At 34.6% G+C, this 16,145-nt stretch overlaps 1 protein-coding gene across 2 annotated transcripts in view; it reads right to left on the reverse strand.

The window, feature by feature from the left end:
* The window catches only part of RTKN2 (rhotekin 2), a 75,390-nt gene that overhangs the window by 26,543 nt on the left and 32,702 nt on the right, over positions 1-16,145 (reverse strand). The window contains exons 7-8 of one of the 2 annotated variants that reach the window (XM_066349549.1): positions 7,978-8,072; positions 6,442-6,468 (exon numbers count right to left, since the gene is read on the reverse strand). In XM_066349549.1, the coding sequence (XP_066205646.1) occupies positions 6,442-6,468; positions 7,978-8,072 (122 nt within the window). The remainder of the gene's footprint in view (positions 1-6,441; positions 6,469-7,977; positions 8,073-16,145) is intronic. The other variant, XM_066349550.1, reaches the window with a different exon arrangement.

The following is a 16,145-nucleotide window of genomic DNA, read 5'->3' on the forward strand; positions in this document are numbered from 1 at the left end:
TCCAAGAGAGCTCTCTGCTCCGGGGATAGTCTGGCATAGGCAGTCAGGGAGGATGACTGTGGGGTACCTGAGCAAGGAGGATGTCCATGTGGGGTAGCTGCCCCATGTGTGGTATCAGAACCGAAGTAGAGTAAGAAGAGTATGCACATTTGAGGTGTGGCCCAGCCATGGGAGTCAGTCGTAGAGCAGCAAAGAAACCATCCACACATTCAGTGACCCAGAACAGTGTGAGAGTCCAGAAGACGGGCACCCAAGCAGAGCGACAGCTGGGCACGCGGTGTCAGAGCACGAGCAGGCTGAGGAGGGTGTCACACAGGATGAGGGTGAGGGCAACCAGGCCTGAGCAGGAAGAGGAATGTCCACATGAGCAAGGGGCAACCTATTGATAGAATGGGGAGTCAGAGCCCCAGCAAGGAGAAGAAATCATCCATGTGAAGGAGATGGGAGAATGACTGCTTTCAGGGAAATGATAATAGAAAACAAGTTTCTCACTGTCAGAGGAAGAACTTACAAATATGTAGAATGAACTATCTGTGGTGCTGGATTAGAGCTGGGTGTACTGATGTGAAACTCATGGTTTTCAACATACAGAGATTAAGAAATACATGACAAAATATATATATGCATGTATGCAGCTCTGTCCACTGAAGGGGCTAGGAACAGCAACACTCTTAATAATGATAATTCTAGTAGCAATGACTTTATACATCTAGAGCCCAGATCATGTCTTGTAGATATTATTTCCATTAAAAAGAACCAGCATTCCTTGAGAAATTGCCGATTCCAGGGTTGAAACAGGGAAAGTATATGACGATCTTGAAATATTTCATTATGCCATAAAGCAAAAAAATACTTAATAATGATGAAGACCTGTCCAAAAAAACATTTAAGCCATCTTGAATGTGCTCCTATTGGCCATATTGAAGACAATTTCAACCTCTAAATAAACAATATTAACAGATTACAATACACTGAACAAAACAAAAAAACATGAGTCTACATTGATATAAATTTATCAATGCATAAAATGAGAGTTCAAAAAGAAATAAATACATAGTTTCAATGTGCCCCCTCTCACATAGAAAATATGTATTTATTACAAAAGGTGAAACAAAAAAGCAACTTTATAGTAGAAAAGCTTGGTAGACACTACCTCAATCAAATGACCAATGTGAACCTCATCAGTAACAGGATGAATCAAAATTATATGCCCCCTAATGGATGCACTGAACACAATATCAATTTTGTGATATTTCTCACAAGAATGTATATCCAGAATCTTATTCTAAGAAAACATCAAACAAACCCAAACTGAAGGATCTTCTACAAAATAACTGACTAGGATGTGTAAAAGTGTCAAGGTTATGAAAGCCAAGGAAAGACTGAATAATTGGTTCAAATTAAAAGAAACTAAGGAAGCATGATAATTAAAGGCAATTTGTGATTCTGTACTATATCCTGTTGTCATAAGGAACATTACTGGGACAATGAGCAACACCTGAATGAAGGCTGAGAATTAAATGGTAGTAATGTATTATTCATTTCCTGACTTGGATGGCTACAGTGATGTAACCAGATGTCCTTTTCTTAGGAAATACATATTAATATATTGGGGGTAATAGAGCATCATGTAAGCAACTTGCTCTCATTTATTTTCTGCAGGGGAAGAAGATCTTGACATTCAACTTGCAAATTTTCCATAAGTCTGCAAATGTCTAAAAAAGTTCTTTCAAAAAAACATTAAGCTACTCCATTAGTATGTGTGCAGGTTGGCTATAGCCTTCAAATCTATATGTAAGAAGAGCACTGCATAATTTATTTTATCAGGTGTAAAACTCAAGCAGATAGCCCTTTGACCATACAAAAATGGTTTTTACAGTTTTCAATGACCCCTGTTGGTAGTACCTATAAAATGGCCAAGCCATGGACTTTTAACTATTATTGTATAGATGAATGTAGCCAAGGTTTTGTACATCAGTTAAATGAAAAAGACAAGGCTGAAATGATGAGTACAAAGTAAAAGGAGGTTTTATTAACAGACCTGCTCACATTCTATTATATTAATACAGTAGCATACAGTAAACTGTCTGAGACTGACTAAATCTTCTTTATTAATAACTTGTTAAAGATGTTGTTATCTTTTAGAAATAAAAGCTTGACCTGTCAGAAACAAATGCATAAATACAATACAGGAAATAATCCCAAAATGCAGACATAAGTAAATAAACAAGAATCTTCTTTTCTAAAATAGACAAGAAAATAAAAATGACCTGAGTAACTCATCTGAAATCAACTTTGTGACTTATGAATTTAAAGTTTGAAAGCAAATTTTTTTTATGTAGTAATTAATCCAAGATCCACTATAACTTGCGTTCTAAATATCTATAAGCTAGCTATTTTTAACTTAGGATGCACTTCGTAAAAAAATAGAATCATAAATAATGATTAGTTTTTCAGACCAGTTCATAAAGTTTGTTCAACCAGTGATGTACTGGAACCTAAATACCACATGTAACAATTTGTTTCTCTGGTAAAGTAAGTTCAGACTTCACGGCCCATCAAAAATAATATGGGCAGTCCCAGGTTACTAATGAGATAGGTTCTGTAGGTTAGTTCCTAAGTTGAATTGGTATATAAGTTGGAACAGGTACATTTACCAATTAAATGCAACTTAGAAACTTAGATGTTTGTCTTAACACAGTATTTATTTTTACCTTCCTGTGCAAATAAATACCTAAATATTTACAAACCTTACAGAACCTATCTTGTTCATATCCCAGAGACTGCCTATAATTCCATCCAGATTGCAGTCCTTGAAAAGGGATATTGGATGTAGAATTCTTTGCCACACACCCTGCAATCACCTGTTACTTCTAGGTTTCTTTACAGCTGAGGAGCATTGTAGAATAAAATGTATACACAGCTTTCTTCTTCTTCACACAAGAAATATGGCATCTCGGCTAGTCATTAAATCTCAGTGTCAATTCCTCATTTAAAAAAATACCACCTGTCTTAAGTAGGAGGCTTATGAAAATCAAATATGAGAATGTGTATATGACATCTATCATTGTGTCTGGCACATAATAGATGTTTCTCATAATTTCACATCCAGGGTAGTCTTACTCCCTTTGCAAACCATACCCTTTCCATTTTTCAATGCTGCCTCTCAGTCCTCATGCAACACAGTTAATCAAAATGCTTAATTCTTTTCTAGGCAAGGAGGCATTAGAACAAGATAAAATGAAACAGGAAGTGAGAGCAGTTTGACTTTTCATTACTAAAAGATCTCATCTAATTCATCTGTAGTTTCAAATGGGAAACAAAACGGAGTTTTAAAATTACAGCAACGACAAAAACAATACACAGACAAGAGAAAGAATCCAGATAACATCTCAGTTCCGTGTGAGTCAATGTTCACAATGTGTTCACTGTTTTATAAAAAGCATAAAAATTTCTTGATGACATCATTTTGGCTTTTCCCTTCAACTAGCATGACTAAAGTTGAGTTATAAATTTAAAAAAGCTTGCATTTCCTTTTGATTTTATAGCCTCTTTTTGGTAGACGTTAATATAACTTTATTTAGAAAACTCCCATTTCATGAACATACTTATAATAATGAAAAAATTGGTGCCTTTTTTCTGTATAAAATTTTCATTTTACTTGTAAGATTTAATTACAAGTTTTTAATTGACACACAGTTCTAGGAATATATCTATTACATACAGTGTTGGGAATATAGGTTGCTTCATAAATTATTTTCCAGTGTAATCTGCAAGTTCCAAATGGGTGTGACTGTTTTAAGCCTAGGTCTTCTCTGTCTTTAATATGTTAATCTGTATTGTGTTTCTGTAAGAAAGAGCTATAACCACACAGTTCCCATGTTTATTTGCCCAGGAGCATTTTATTAAAGGCAAATCTAGTAATATTTTATAGAATACTGAAGACAACTGAGGAATTACTGCTAAAAGTAATGCTTCCTGTGTGGATTTTATTCCTTTCTACAACTTTTCAGATGATTTGATTTAAAGAACGGGGCCTTTTCATTATCGAGTCCATTATTCACACCTCCATAGTACTTTGAGTCTTTAGCTGCTTTAACAGTGACCTTGCCTGACCAGAAAGTATAAAAGAAAGAGCACAGCTTGTCCTGGATTATTTAAAGTCTAGCTCAACCACTTGCTAGCTGTATGAACTAGTATGTTACATTTTCTAAGCTGTATTTTACTCATCTGTAAACTGTAAATAGTGATAAAATGCGGAACTTGTGAGGTCACAGAGCTAGCTAGTGGTAGACCTAGAATACAAACCCAAGGCTGATGGCCAGCCACATCATTAACCACTTCATCGTAATGTTTCCTTAACACTACATCTAACAGTGACTAAGAATAAAAATTGCTTCAAAAATGCTTGCTTGTTTGCTTATTTATTTATATTTTATTGTGGTAAGCACACGTAACAGGAGACCAACCCTCTTAGATTTTTAAGTGCACAACACAGTACAGTTAGTGGTAGGCACTATTTGCACAGCAGATCTCCAGTGCTTATTCATCTTGTATGACTAAAACTTTACAGCCATTGATTAGCAACTCCCCTCTCACCCACCCCCCACCCCTACTAACTGCCATGCCACTACCCTCTGCTTCTATTAGTTTGACTATTTGAAATACCACATTTCAGGAGAACCACACAGTATTTGTCCTTCTTGACTGGCTATTTCAGTTAGCATAACGTCTTTAAGGTTCATTCATGTGTCACATACTGTAGAAGTCCCTTCTTTTTGAAGGCCGAATAGTATATCAGAACAGTGTCTGGCATATAATAGGCACTCAACATATGGTAGTAATATTGATAATTCTGGAGAACTGACACAAATGGGATGAAAACAAACTTCATTAGCCAAATTTTCTGATAAAATTAATACTACTAATACTATTGCAGATTTCAAGTTTTGGGTGATGAGAGACTAGACTGTCAGATCAAGTCTTCTACTGAAAATGCAAATTAACTGTATTTTAAAAATTTTCTCCCAGAGCAATAAAGAGGTAACAAGACTATAAAAAATTATTTGTACAAACTAGATAAATAAGAACCAGTGGCCCTGGAGGTTGGCTCAGTGGTAGAATATCAGTTCAGCATGTGGAAGTCCCGTGTTCAATTCCCATTCAGGGCACACAGGAGAAGGGACCATCTGCTTCTCCACCCTTTTCCTTTCTCTCTCTCCCCCTCCTCCAGCCATGTCTTGAATTATTCAAGCAAAAGTTGGCCCTGGGTGCTGAGGATGGTTCCATGGCCTAGCCTCAGGTGCTAAAAATAGCTTAGTTGCTAAGCAACGGAGCAGCTGCCCAGATGGGCAGAGCATTACCCAGGTGGAGGGCTTGCTGGGTGGATCCCGGCTGGGGTGCATGCAGGAGTCTTTCTCTTGCCTCCCCACCTCACAATTAAAGAAAAAAAAAAGAACCAGTGAGTTCAGTGAACATAGATGCTGTATTTGTCCTAATAGCATTTGCCAATCCCAGCAAATCTAATTTTATGATTTAATGGTTGTGCAGGATGAGAAAAGCAAAACAGAAATCTGCTTCCTAATTTCTGAACAATGTAAGCAGTTTAATGGTAGATTTTCCTCATACTAATCTGAGATACCAAAGGATTCATCAACAGTGTAGTATTGAGCCAGAAGCAAACTAGTCTTGCTGCCCAGAACATCCTGGAGGTGGGCATGGGAATGGCACAGAGAAACTCAGACAGGGTCTTTATGTAAAGGGGGACTGGAATGATAGCCCCCAAGGTGCCTGCCAGAAGCAAACAGAAACACTAAGCATCAATTTATTCCTGTATGTAAACTTTCAGTTACCATAACAAATGCATGAAAATAACCTGATAAGCAAGGAAGTAAGATATCATGAGTGAAAACCAATAGGAAAAATAACAAAAGAAACCGACCCAGAAAGACTTTATATATCTGAATTACTAATCAGAGATTATAAAACAGCTATGTTTACTCTTTTAATAACAAGCTAAAAGATAATATTAACAATGTATATAGAAAATACAAAGTGGCATAGCATATTTGAAAGAGTTAAATAAAAATTCTAGGCCTGAGAAACACAGTAACTAAAATAAACAACCTGGCATAAATGTGTAACAGCAAATCTGACAGAGCTGCAGAGAGAATAAAGGAAATGGAAGATAGTTAAAAGAAACAAAAGAGTAGAGCAACAAAGACAGATAAAAAGGTGAAAAACACACCATAAAGGGTAATAAACATAGAGCACCCAGTGAGAAAGACTAACAGGTTTAACAGGATGCTAGAAGAAAAGCAGGACAGAGAAGCAGAAGCAGTCTGAATAGACAAGTGAGATTTTGTCCAGAATTAAGGAAAACCACCAATCAATAACTTAAGTTCAAGGAGTTCCAAAAGCAGCATAAATGAAATTCTATACCTATGTCATAGTGAAACTTCAGAAAGCCTAGGACAAAGAGAAAATGAAGTTACCTTCACAGAAGTGACATACTAACAAATCCTTTTCAACAGCCACTAAAAGCCAGATAGTGGAATTATATCTTAAATACTCAAAAAAAAAAAAAAATTTAACTGCCAAATTTCTATATTCTTTAAAACATATTTTCAAGAATAAACAAAAATAGTTATCTTCACACAAAAACAAAAAATCAAGAAGTGTAAGACCAGCAGAACATACTAAAAGAAATTCTAAGTTATACTTCAAACGGAAGGAAAATTATACCAGATGTAAGGTATAAAATATAAGTAGTCCATATACACATATATGTAAACCTAAATAAATATTAAATGCATAAAACATCTTATGAATTTAAAAAGTCAAACAGAATTATAATACATAATAGCACCTAGGTCAGAGAAATAAGTTTATTCTAAAGTCCTTGCATTGTCTGAGGAAAAGATAAAACAATCTTTTAATTTTAGACTTTAATAAGTATTATTAATATTTCTAGAGGCAATTTCTAAAAGATGAGAAAAATAATTATAACTTTAATTAGAACAAGGAAAAACTGAAATGATGAAACTATCAATTCTGTAAAAGGTAAGACAGAACAGAAGAACCACCATGGATGAAATAGGTAAGATGAATAGAAAAACAGGATTTAAATCCATTGGACTGATTTAAGTCCAAATATTTAATATCCTATAACATGGGTTATAAACTATTTGGTATTAAATGCAAAATGACTAAATGCTCCAAAAACAACAAAAAACAAACCCTGCACAAATACTGTCAAATTGGATAAAAATTAAAATCTAATATATAATCCTGTTAGAAGCATATATACAACATAAAAACAGGCACAGTTTGAGGTAAAAGAGTGGAAGAAAATATATAATTAAAATTGTGTGAATCAAATAGCAAAGGCTTAAATTATATACAGCTAAAAAAGACAACTATGAGAACTAGAATAAATCCACAATCACAACTGATGTCCTTATACCTCTCACAATATAGAATGTGTAAACTACAATAATTTCTATACATTGATATATGTTTCCTTTGTATAAATAACAACTACCAATATCATCTAGAAAGAAAAGGGTTAAGATTAATTTAGACCTACCTTTTCTTAAATCTTCTGCTACCAACAGAACGGTTGGCTTCCTCAATTTCAAATTTAAAAATAAACAGGTCTTTGACTGCCAACTAGAAGCGGTGAAGTCATCAATTTCAAGTCAAAGACAAGAATTCAGAATATACAAAATCTTTCTGTTCTCAATAAACTGGCCTCAGTAACAAATTTCTGGCATACAGCATAGAGAGAAGAAAATAATCTGCTCGTTTTGGAGGAAAAGGGATGAACTGATTTGAAAAACCCACAGATTCACTCATGCCTACATTATTTAAGCCAATATCCTCTTCAGGGGAACACATTAAAATTAAAAATTATTACTATTACCACATATATATTAAGGTAACATATGTAATAAGTAAAATATAGATTGAACTTACCATTTCCATTAATAGACAGATTATGGGTCTTGAAACTGTCCTCAGCACTTTCCAAAGTCAGTGTAGTATGAGCTAGCAAATTATACTTTGCACCACTAATTGTGAGAAAGCAGACATGTTTTAAGTACTCTAGTATACATCCTGTTACATAAAATATTTAAATGTTCTACAACAAAAAATAAATCTCATTAACAAATGAGCATAGGACTTGAATAGACATTTCTCCAAAAAAGATATACAAATGACTAAAAAAAACATGCTCAAAATTACTAGTGATTAAAAAAATGCAAATAAAAACCACAATGAGATACCATTTCATACTTATTAGGATGGCCATTATTGAAAAATAATAGTGACAAAAAAAAAAAATAACAAACAAATGTTGGCCAGGACACAGACAAGTTGGAACCTTTGTAAATTGATGAAGGGAATTTAAATGATATAACCACTATGGAAAAGAGTGTGGTGGTTCCTCATGGAGTAGAAATAGAATTACCAATAATTTAGCAATTCTACTTCTGGGTATACACCAGAAGAAAGTAGGGACTCAAATAGATCTATGAAACCCATAATAGCAGAATTATACACTATAGCCAAATAGTGGAAGAAGCTCAACTGTCCATCCAAGGGTGAAAGGATCAACAAAATGCGTATACATACGATGAAATATTATTATTCAGCCTTAAAAAGGAGAAAATTTTGACTCATGCTACAACATGGATAAACTGCAAAGACATTATGTTAAGTGTAATAAGTCAGTCACAAAGAACAAATACTATATGACTCCACTTATATGAGGTACCTAGAAAAGTCAAAGCCAGAGACCAAAGTGGAATAAAGATTTCCACAGGCTGGGAAAAGCAAAAACAGGGTGTTACTGTTTAATGAGTACAGTTTGGGTTTGGGAAGATAAAAAAATTCTAGAGATGGATGGTGGTGATGGTTGCACAACACTGTGTATGTACTTAATGTCATTGATATATATATTTTAAAATCATTTAAAAATGATTAAAATGGTATATTTTGTTACGTATATTTTACCAAAAGAAAAAAATGAAAATAAAACACATTTAGATGTTACAAATGATAAAGTTAATATATGTGATTAATCAACTCTTTATCTCTTTTTGCTATTTTATCTTAAGAAAATCTGAAGATTATTTGGTTTAACTTATGTTTCTTTTAAAGTATCTCCACTCAAAAATATTAACTGAATACCTATTATGTGCCAAGTCTTATGCAAAGTGATGGGCATTAATGGTAAATAAGACTTAGTATTATATTCTGAGGCAAGAGAGAAGAAAAAATCAAATATTCACATTTGAAAGTTATAATGCAACTTTTTCTATGAAAGAAACAAAGGATATAAGAATACGGAGGACCGCCTGACCAGGAGGTAGCACAGTGGATAGAGCATCAGACTGGGATGCAGAGGGCCCAGGTTCGAGACCTCAAGGTCGCCAGTTTGAGCGCGGGCCCATCTGGCTTGAGCAAAAAAGCCCACCATCTTGAATCCAAGGTCGCTGGCTCGAGCAAGGCGTTACTCAGTCTGCTGAAGGCCCACCGTCAAGGCACATATGAGAAAGCAATCAATGAACAACTAAGGTGTTGCAATGTGCAACAAAAAACTAATGATTGATGCTTCTCATCTCTCTGTCCCTGTCTGTCTGTCCCTATCTAACCCTCTCTCTGACTCACTCTCGTCTCTAAAAAAATAAATAAATAAAAATTAAAAAAAAAAAATACGGAGGACCTCTGTTAGGTAGGGGGGAATTAGGAAAGGACTCTCCAGAGAACTAACAGTTATGAATAAAAAAAATGGAGCCAAGCAAAGAATGCAGAAAAGCATTCTAAGCACAAACCAGCATGCACAGAGGCTAAAAGAACACGAATATGGATGAAGCACAGCAAGCCAGTGGGAAACATGGCACAACACAGGCTTGGAAGTGCAGGGCTTAGATCACCAAGGCTGTGAGCCTTGGAAGAAAGGCAGATTTAATTCCAGGTATAATGGGAAGTCACTGGAGAAGGGTAATGATGAAACCTGATTCATATTTATTTCCTGGGGGAAGGAATAAATCTCCTTCTAGTTTAGCAACTTTAAAGATTTGGAATTATTATCTGTAGTAAGGGAAAATGAAGGATTTCATTACTAACCCCATTTTTTTCATTAAGCTTCCTTTGTTAAAATAGCACTATTACCGAAGTATCAAAAATTTTTAATAAATTTCATATCTTGACACTCTGGGGTGATAAGTGAATTTTTGTTCAATAATAATTGTTATTTTTCTGTGCTAGTAATCTTAATTTTATTTTGAGACTCTTCTTGACATTTTAATTTTCCAAAATAGTAAAATCTTAACGTTCAAAACATTAAAAAGCCTGTTATAAAAAAAGGAGACAAGCAAATGAACAGCCATATAGACAAACTTTGGAGAAAAAGAGAAAAGTCTGATGGGAATCTGTGTTAATTGTTCCAGCTTATGTGTTTTATAAACATTTGTCTCTTACTAAGTCTTTAATAAAATCTTCATTACAAGAAAAAATATTGTATGTATGTATGTATGTAGTAGGTTTGGAATGCATGCATTCATGCGCACCTTTCGTAGATAATGCGATACCCCACAGAATGTTACTCCTGTTAAGAACACCTCTTGTTTTTGTTTTTCCAATTATATTGAGAATTAACTGACATACATCCTTGTATAACTGTAAGGCATACAGCATGAGGGTTTGATTTACCTTGGTTTTAATATGCAATCGTCATAGATTAGAAATGTCTCTCAATACCCAGTGTTTTTTGTCAGTGTTTATAGAGGAAAATCTATGTTTCTGTTCCTAAAACTTTTTTAAACAAAATAACACATGAGTCAAGTTTCAAGTTACATTCTGAATACAATTGGTATAATGCCAGACTCATGTAAAATTTTGGAAAAGTTCACTAAGTATCAACAAATATCCAATGTTGCTAGAGCTAAGAGGCACCAGCCTCATACTCAGTCTCTTACCTCATTCTCTACTACATATTATTCATTTGTCCTGAACAAGTTATCTATAGTGTATTTCAAAATTAACTTTTATTCCCCTAGTGTTAAGACAATGAGTTTACCTCCCCGCAAGAAGTTGAGGAAGTATTAAAGAAAACCGTGAAGAAATAAACAAAGCATTTAAGAAAAGAAATCACAATATAAAAGAGCAAACATCACAACACACAAACTGTCTATTAACAATCATATTAGCTGTTTTGGTGATCAGGGTGTAATATTTTAAGCATTATATCAACATGACAACTTGTCACTGATATATACATTTTTTTGAAACTACATTACCATTTTCCCCACTTAAAATAATGGAAAATAGACTCCCTTTTAGCATGTTAGTGCTGAACCTGTTATTTTCAGGAGGCTATTGACAGCAAGTGGGTAACTGCTGACAGCGATGCTATGTGCGTGTGACAATAGCCTGGTGTGGCTGCAGTACTGTGGGGAAGAGAGAGGGGGAAGTCCAGAGGTAAGTGGGGGCAGACACTGTACATACAGGGCCATGTGGGCCATGGTAAGGACACTGGATTTTACTCTCAGTGAAATGGGAAGCAAGTGGCAGGATGTGCTTGCTATAATATCTGACTTTTATTTTTGATCCCTCTGGTTGCTGTATGGACAACAGGCCACAGAGGCCAAGAGAATGAAAATGGAGATGCCAACTAGAAAGCCACTGCAACTGACCAGTCAAGAGCTGATGCAGGCCGGGAATAGAGTGGTAGCTGGTGGGGTGGCGAGAAACAGTAAGAATCTTGATGTATTCTTAAAGTTGATCCAATGTGGACAATGGGTAGACATGAAAGAAAATAACTAGCCAAAGACAATTGCAGGCTTTTAGCCTATGCCAACTAGAAAAAAAAATGTTATTAACTACAATGAGGCTAAGAGAAGAATAAATATGGGAAGTAAGAACTAAATTTTGGACAAGTTCAATTTTTTTTTTTTTAGCTATCTAGATGGTATAAAGGGCAGGAAGCTGGATATATGAATCTGGAGTTAGGAGAATAAAATACTAGAGAATTAAATTTAGAAGTAACCAGTACTTAGATAAAACTGAATGAAAATTAGAAAGTTAGGCCTTGGCCAGTAAGCTCAGTTGGTTAAGAACATTGTCCAGAAATGACAGGGTTACAGGTCTGATCCTCAGTCAGGGCATAAACAGGAAGCAACCAATGAATGTACAACTGAGTGAAACAACAAATGAATGCTTCCCTTTCCCCTCCCCTCTCTCTTCCTTACCTTCTTGTCTCTAAAAATCAATCAAACCATCAATATCCTCATTACTCAAAACATAAATAACCAACCTATCCTGGACAAGTATTAATATACAGTACTTGTTTTACAATTCAATCTAATTTAAGATGCATCATAGTGGCTTATTAGTACACCTTTTTGTCAAGTAAATAATTGTTCTCCATATTACCAATTTTTATAAGATGATTGTTTATGCATATTTGCACAGTGAAAAATAATGTGCTAAATAGTTCTTAAGGAGCATAAAGTAGTCAGTTCAGCTAGTAGAAGAACTGGGAAAATTTAGCTAAAGGAATTTCAGTAAGCTAAATTCCACAAATAAAATGAATAAATGAAATCACATGAGGGAAACATGCTAAAAATTACCAAAAATGTTCACTGTCTTCTTTTAGATCAAACAATACTTTATGATGATATTTCAAGTTACTTCATTTTTAAACTATGACTAATTACAATGGTAATGCTTCCAAAACCAACAATGATCTCATTTTTAAAACATTCTTGTCAGGATAACATTTTCTTACTAAAACATTATATTCATTTTTTTTAGCCAACCCTAATATTGAGTTCCCAAAAGTTTAATCAGCTACATTTTTTAAATCAAATAGGCCAACTGTTGTAAGATTGGGTGGAGGTTATCCAAAAATGTTATGAAAAAATAAATCACTACTTTAAATTATAGTCTAAATAAAATATACTCTTTTGTGAAGAAGAATAGCTGTATTTGGTCACATGCCATATTACTAGAGAAGATATACAAAGCTCAAATTTGATCTTTTGTGCCCATTTTGGCTAAGAACTAAAAACTGTATTAGCAATCTTTGCAGGGATCTTGAACCAGATCACTGTTAAATAAATAAAATTGATCCCCTAAGCATTCTGATTATTAATGCTGTTCTCAAACTCTTACATGATGCTGAAGTGGTCAGTTAAGGAAGTATGGGTAAGAGCAGTCTTGGGCTATGAGTTTAATCTCATATGCTCTGAAATCACACCAAAAGTGCAGTAAGATGCTGGTATTTGAATATGATTTGGTGAAATGTTGTAAAAGGTCTTATTCATCTTTTGGCCAACTTGAATGGTAATAAATGGCATGCAAGATTCATGGGAAATGTTAGTAAAGAAAATTACTGTTTGGATTCAGATATAAACCAAGTAGAATGACAACTCTATAAATAGAAGAGTGAACACTTCAAAACAAATATGTCAATCCCTAATAAAAAGAACTTAATACTAAATAATTTTATCCTCAAAAATTCCTCCAGGCTTCAAACAGGAATATAGGTTAAATACAAGTTCTAATATCACTTGGGTTATCTTCTATGAAATTATAAACAATGATTTAAAATTTTAAAATATATGTTTACATTTTATAATCCTGTGCAGTTTCTACACTGCAGTGCTTCAGAATAAGTTTGAAAAAAAGAAATTCAGAAAAAGCACTGGTCTTGGGCCAGTAAAAATATTAACAATAATGGTAAGAACTACATTTATTAAATGCTTACTGTATGCTAAGTTCACAAATTATCTTTTGGAATCTCATAATGATCCTATGGAGTTAGATATAATTATATATATATATATCTTTTTATATATAATTATATATATATATCTTTATTATATGCGGATTAAGTGTCTGTCGCCGATAGCTTATTGGTTGCTTGCGTAACTGTACTAGCCAATGGGGTGAAGTTGCCACGGCATTCAAATAGTCCCGCCTTCTGGCATGCTACCTCACAAATTGAGGTTAAAGATTGAAGCAATTATTACGCTGTTAAGAAATCTTAACACCAGAAGGGGTCTTTGCAATGGTACAAGACATTATTTTTCTCCAATTGAAAAATAATGTCATAATAGCTAAGTCTTTGGCTCCTCTAAAGGTGAAATACATGTCATTCCAAGAATTGATTTGGCTCCATCTCAAACAGGGTTGCTGTTTCAATTGAGACGTAGACAATTTCCTGTAAAACTTGCCTTTGCTATGACCATCAATAAGTCTCAGGGCCAAACACTTAAGCGTGTTGGCATTTTTTTACCTGAGCCTGCATTTGGACACGGTCAACTTTATGTTGCCTGTTCAAGAGTTCGTGAAAGAACGGACGTAAAATTAAAAATAATTGATGGTCCTCTGCAAGGCGAGCTTAAAAATGATGGAAAGATCTACACAAGAAATGTTGTGTACAAAGAGATCTTTGACATGTGAATTAACATTTTATTATTTAAATCAACTTTATTTATTGAGCTAGCGGTGGCTCTTAAGAAATGTACTGCCAGTGGTTTCCTTCATTGCACTCTACTTTAAGCAATTAAGCAAGTAGAAGGGGGAAACCCCGTGGGGCAGTAAGTAAAGGGGCATCCTCGCCGCCTGCCCTGGGTAATTCAGTTTGAATTAGCAGACACCTTTGCACAAATCATTTTAATTACAATTTATAATATCTAGAACAGCGGTCATTTCGTATGACCGCTGGGCTTTCTAGTGTGTGTGTGTGTGTGTGTGTGTGTGTGTGTGTGTGTGTGTATATATTTTTTTTTTACAGAGACAGAAAGAGAGTCAAAGAGAAGGATAGACGGGGACAGAGAAAGATGAGAAGCATCAATCATTAGTTTTTTGTTGCACATTGCGACACCTTAGTTGTTCATTGATTGCTTTCTCATATGTGCCTTGACCGTGGGCCTTCAGCAGACTGAGTAATCCCTTGCTCAAGCCAGCTACCTTGGGTCCAAGCCAGTGAGCTTTTGCTCAAACCAGATGAGCCTGCGCTCAAGCTGGCGATCTTGGGTCTCAAACCTGAGTCCTCGGCATCCCAGTCCGACGCTCTATCCACTGCGACATCGCCTGGTCAGGCTAATTACATTATTATAATATCATTATTCCCATTTTACAGAGGGATTATAGATGGTTGAGCTAAAGTACCCTTCAGCAAATACTTGGCACAATCTTAACCTAAAAACTTTTTAAATGGCTCTAATTCTAAAAGAAAAAAAATCAAGTGCCCGTTTTCTCTTTTTTAATGACATTTACATTAGAAAAAAGTTTTAACTTCTATGACTGTTTTTTAGTGAATGGGACATGTTCATGGATCTTAAAGCATGTTAATAAATCATAAAAGGTATTTTTTTAAAACTGAAAATAACCAGAATTAAAAAGTCTGATAATTATACTATAAAGAGCAAGGGCTAAATATTGCTTCATAAAATATGCTTATGTAGTAGTGTCCTAATGTCATAATGTAAAATGTATTTCTTACCATTGTGTCTCAATCAAAATAGACTGAAAGCCACAATGGTTGATAGAGTCCCAAGGAATTTTCTACATGAAATATATCTGACATGAAGAGTTATTTAATTACATTGTGATGATGGATACTTCCAGGAATTATACCTTATTTTGTTTTTTAATTATAGTAAAATTGGCATGCTGAAGAGCCTACTCTACTAAGACATGCAAAGAAATTCTAGGAATGTAGCCTGATCAACTGTTTTCCCAAGAAACATAAAACAATTAGTGAATCAACAAACACAATGTTTAATGAAAGTATCTACAAGAAACCAGGGCTCCTTGATGAAATGATAATTCTAAGTCTGGGCAAAAAATACCAGATAAATGTGGATCATCTTGTGTTATAAAGCAAAGAAGCTATCAGAGATTAGGCTGTGTCAAAACCATGCAGGAGTCAGCTTAAAAGCTTCCCAGAGATCAACTATGGGACAATTTGGCTTCAAAGAAAATAATATCTGAAATAGATTGAGACAGAAATATATAAAAATTTAAGAGTTCTAATAAAAGATAACATTGATCGTCTCCATGATTGCCAGTGTATCAATTTATTATTCTAAAATTGGGTAAATAAAAGAAGCAGGTATTTTTTCCTG

The sequence above is a fragment of the Saccopteryx leptura genome, chromosome 9, assembly GCF_036850995.1.
Source record: "Saccopteryx leptura isolate mSacLep1 chromosome 9, mSacLep1_pri_phased_curated, whole genome shotgun sequence".
Lineage (NCBI taxonomy): Eukaryota > Metazoa > Chordata > Mammalia > Chiroptera > Emballonuridae > Saccopteryx > Saccopteryx leptura.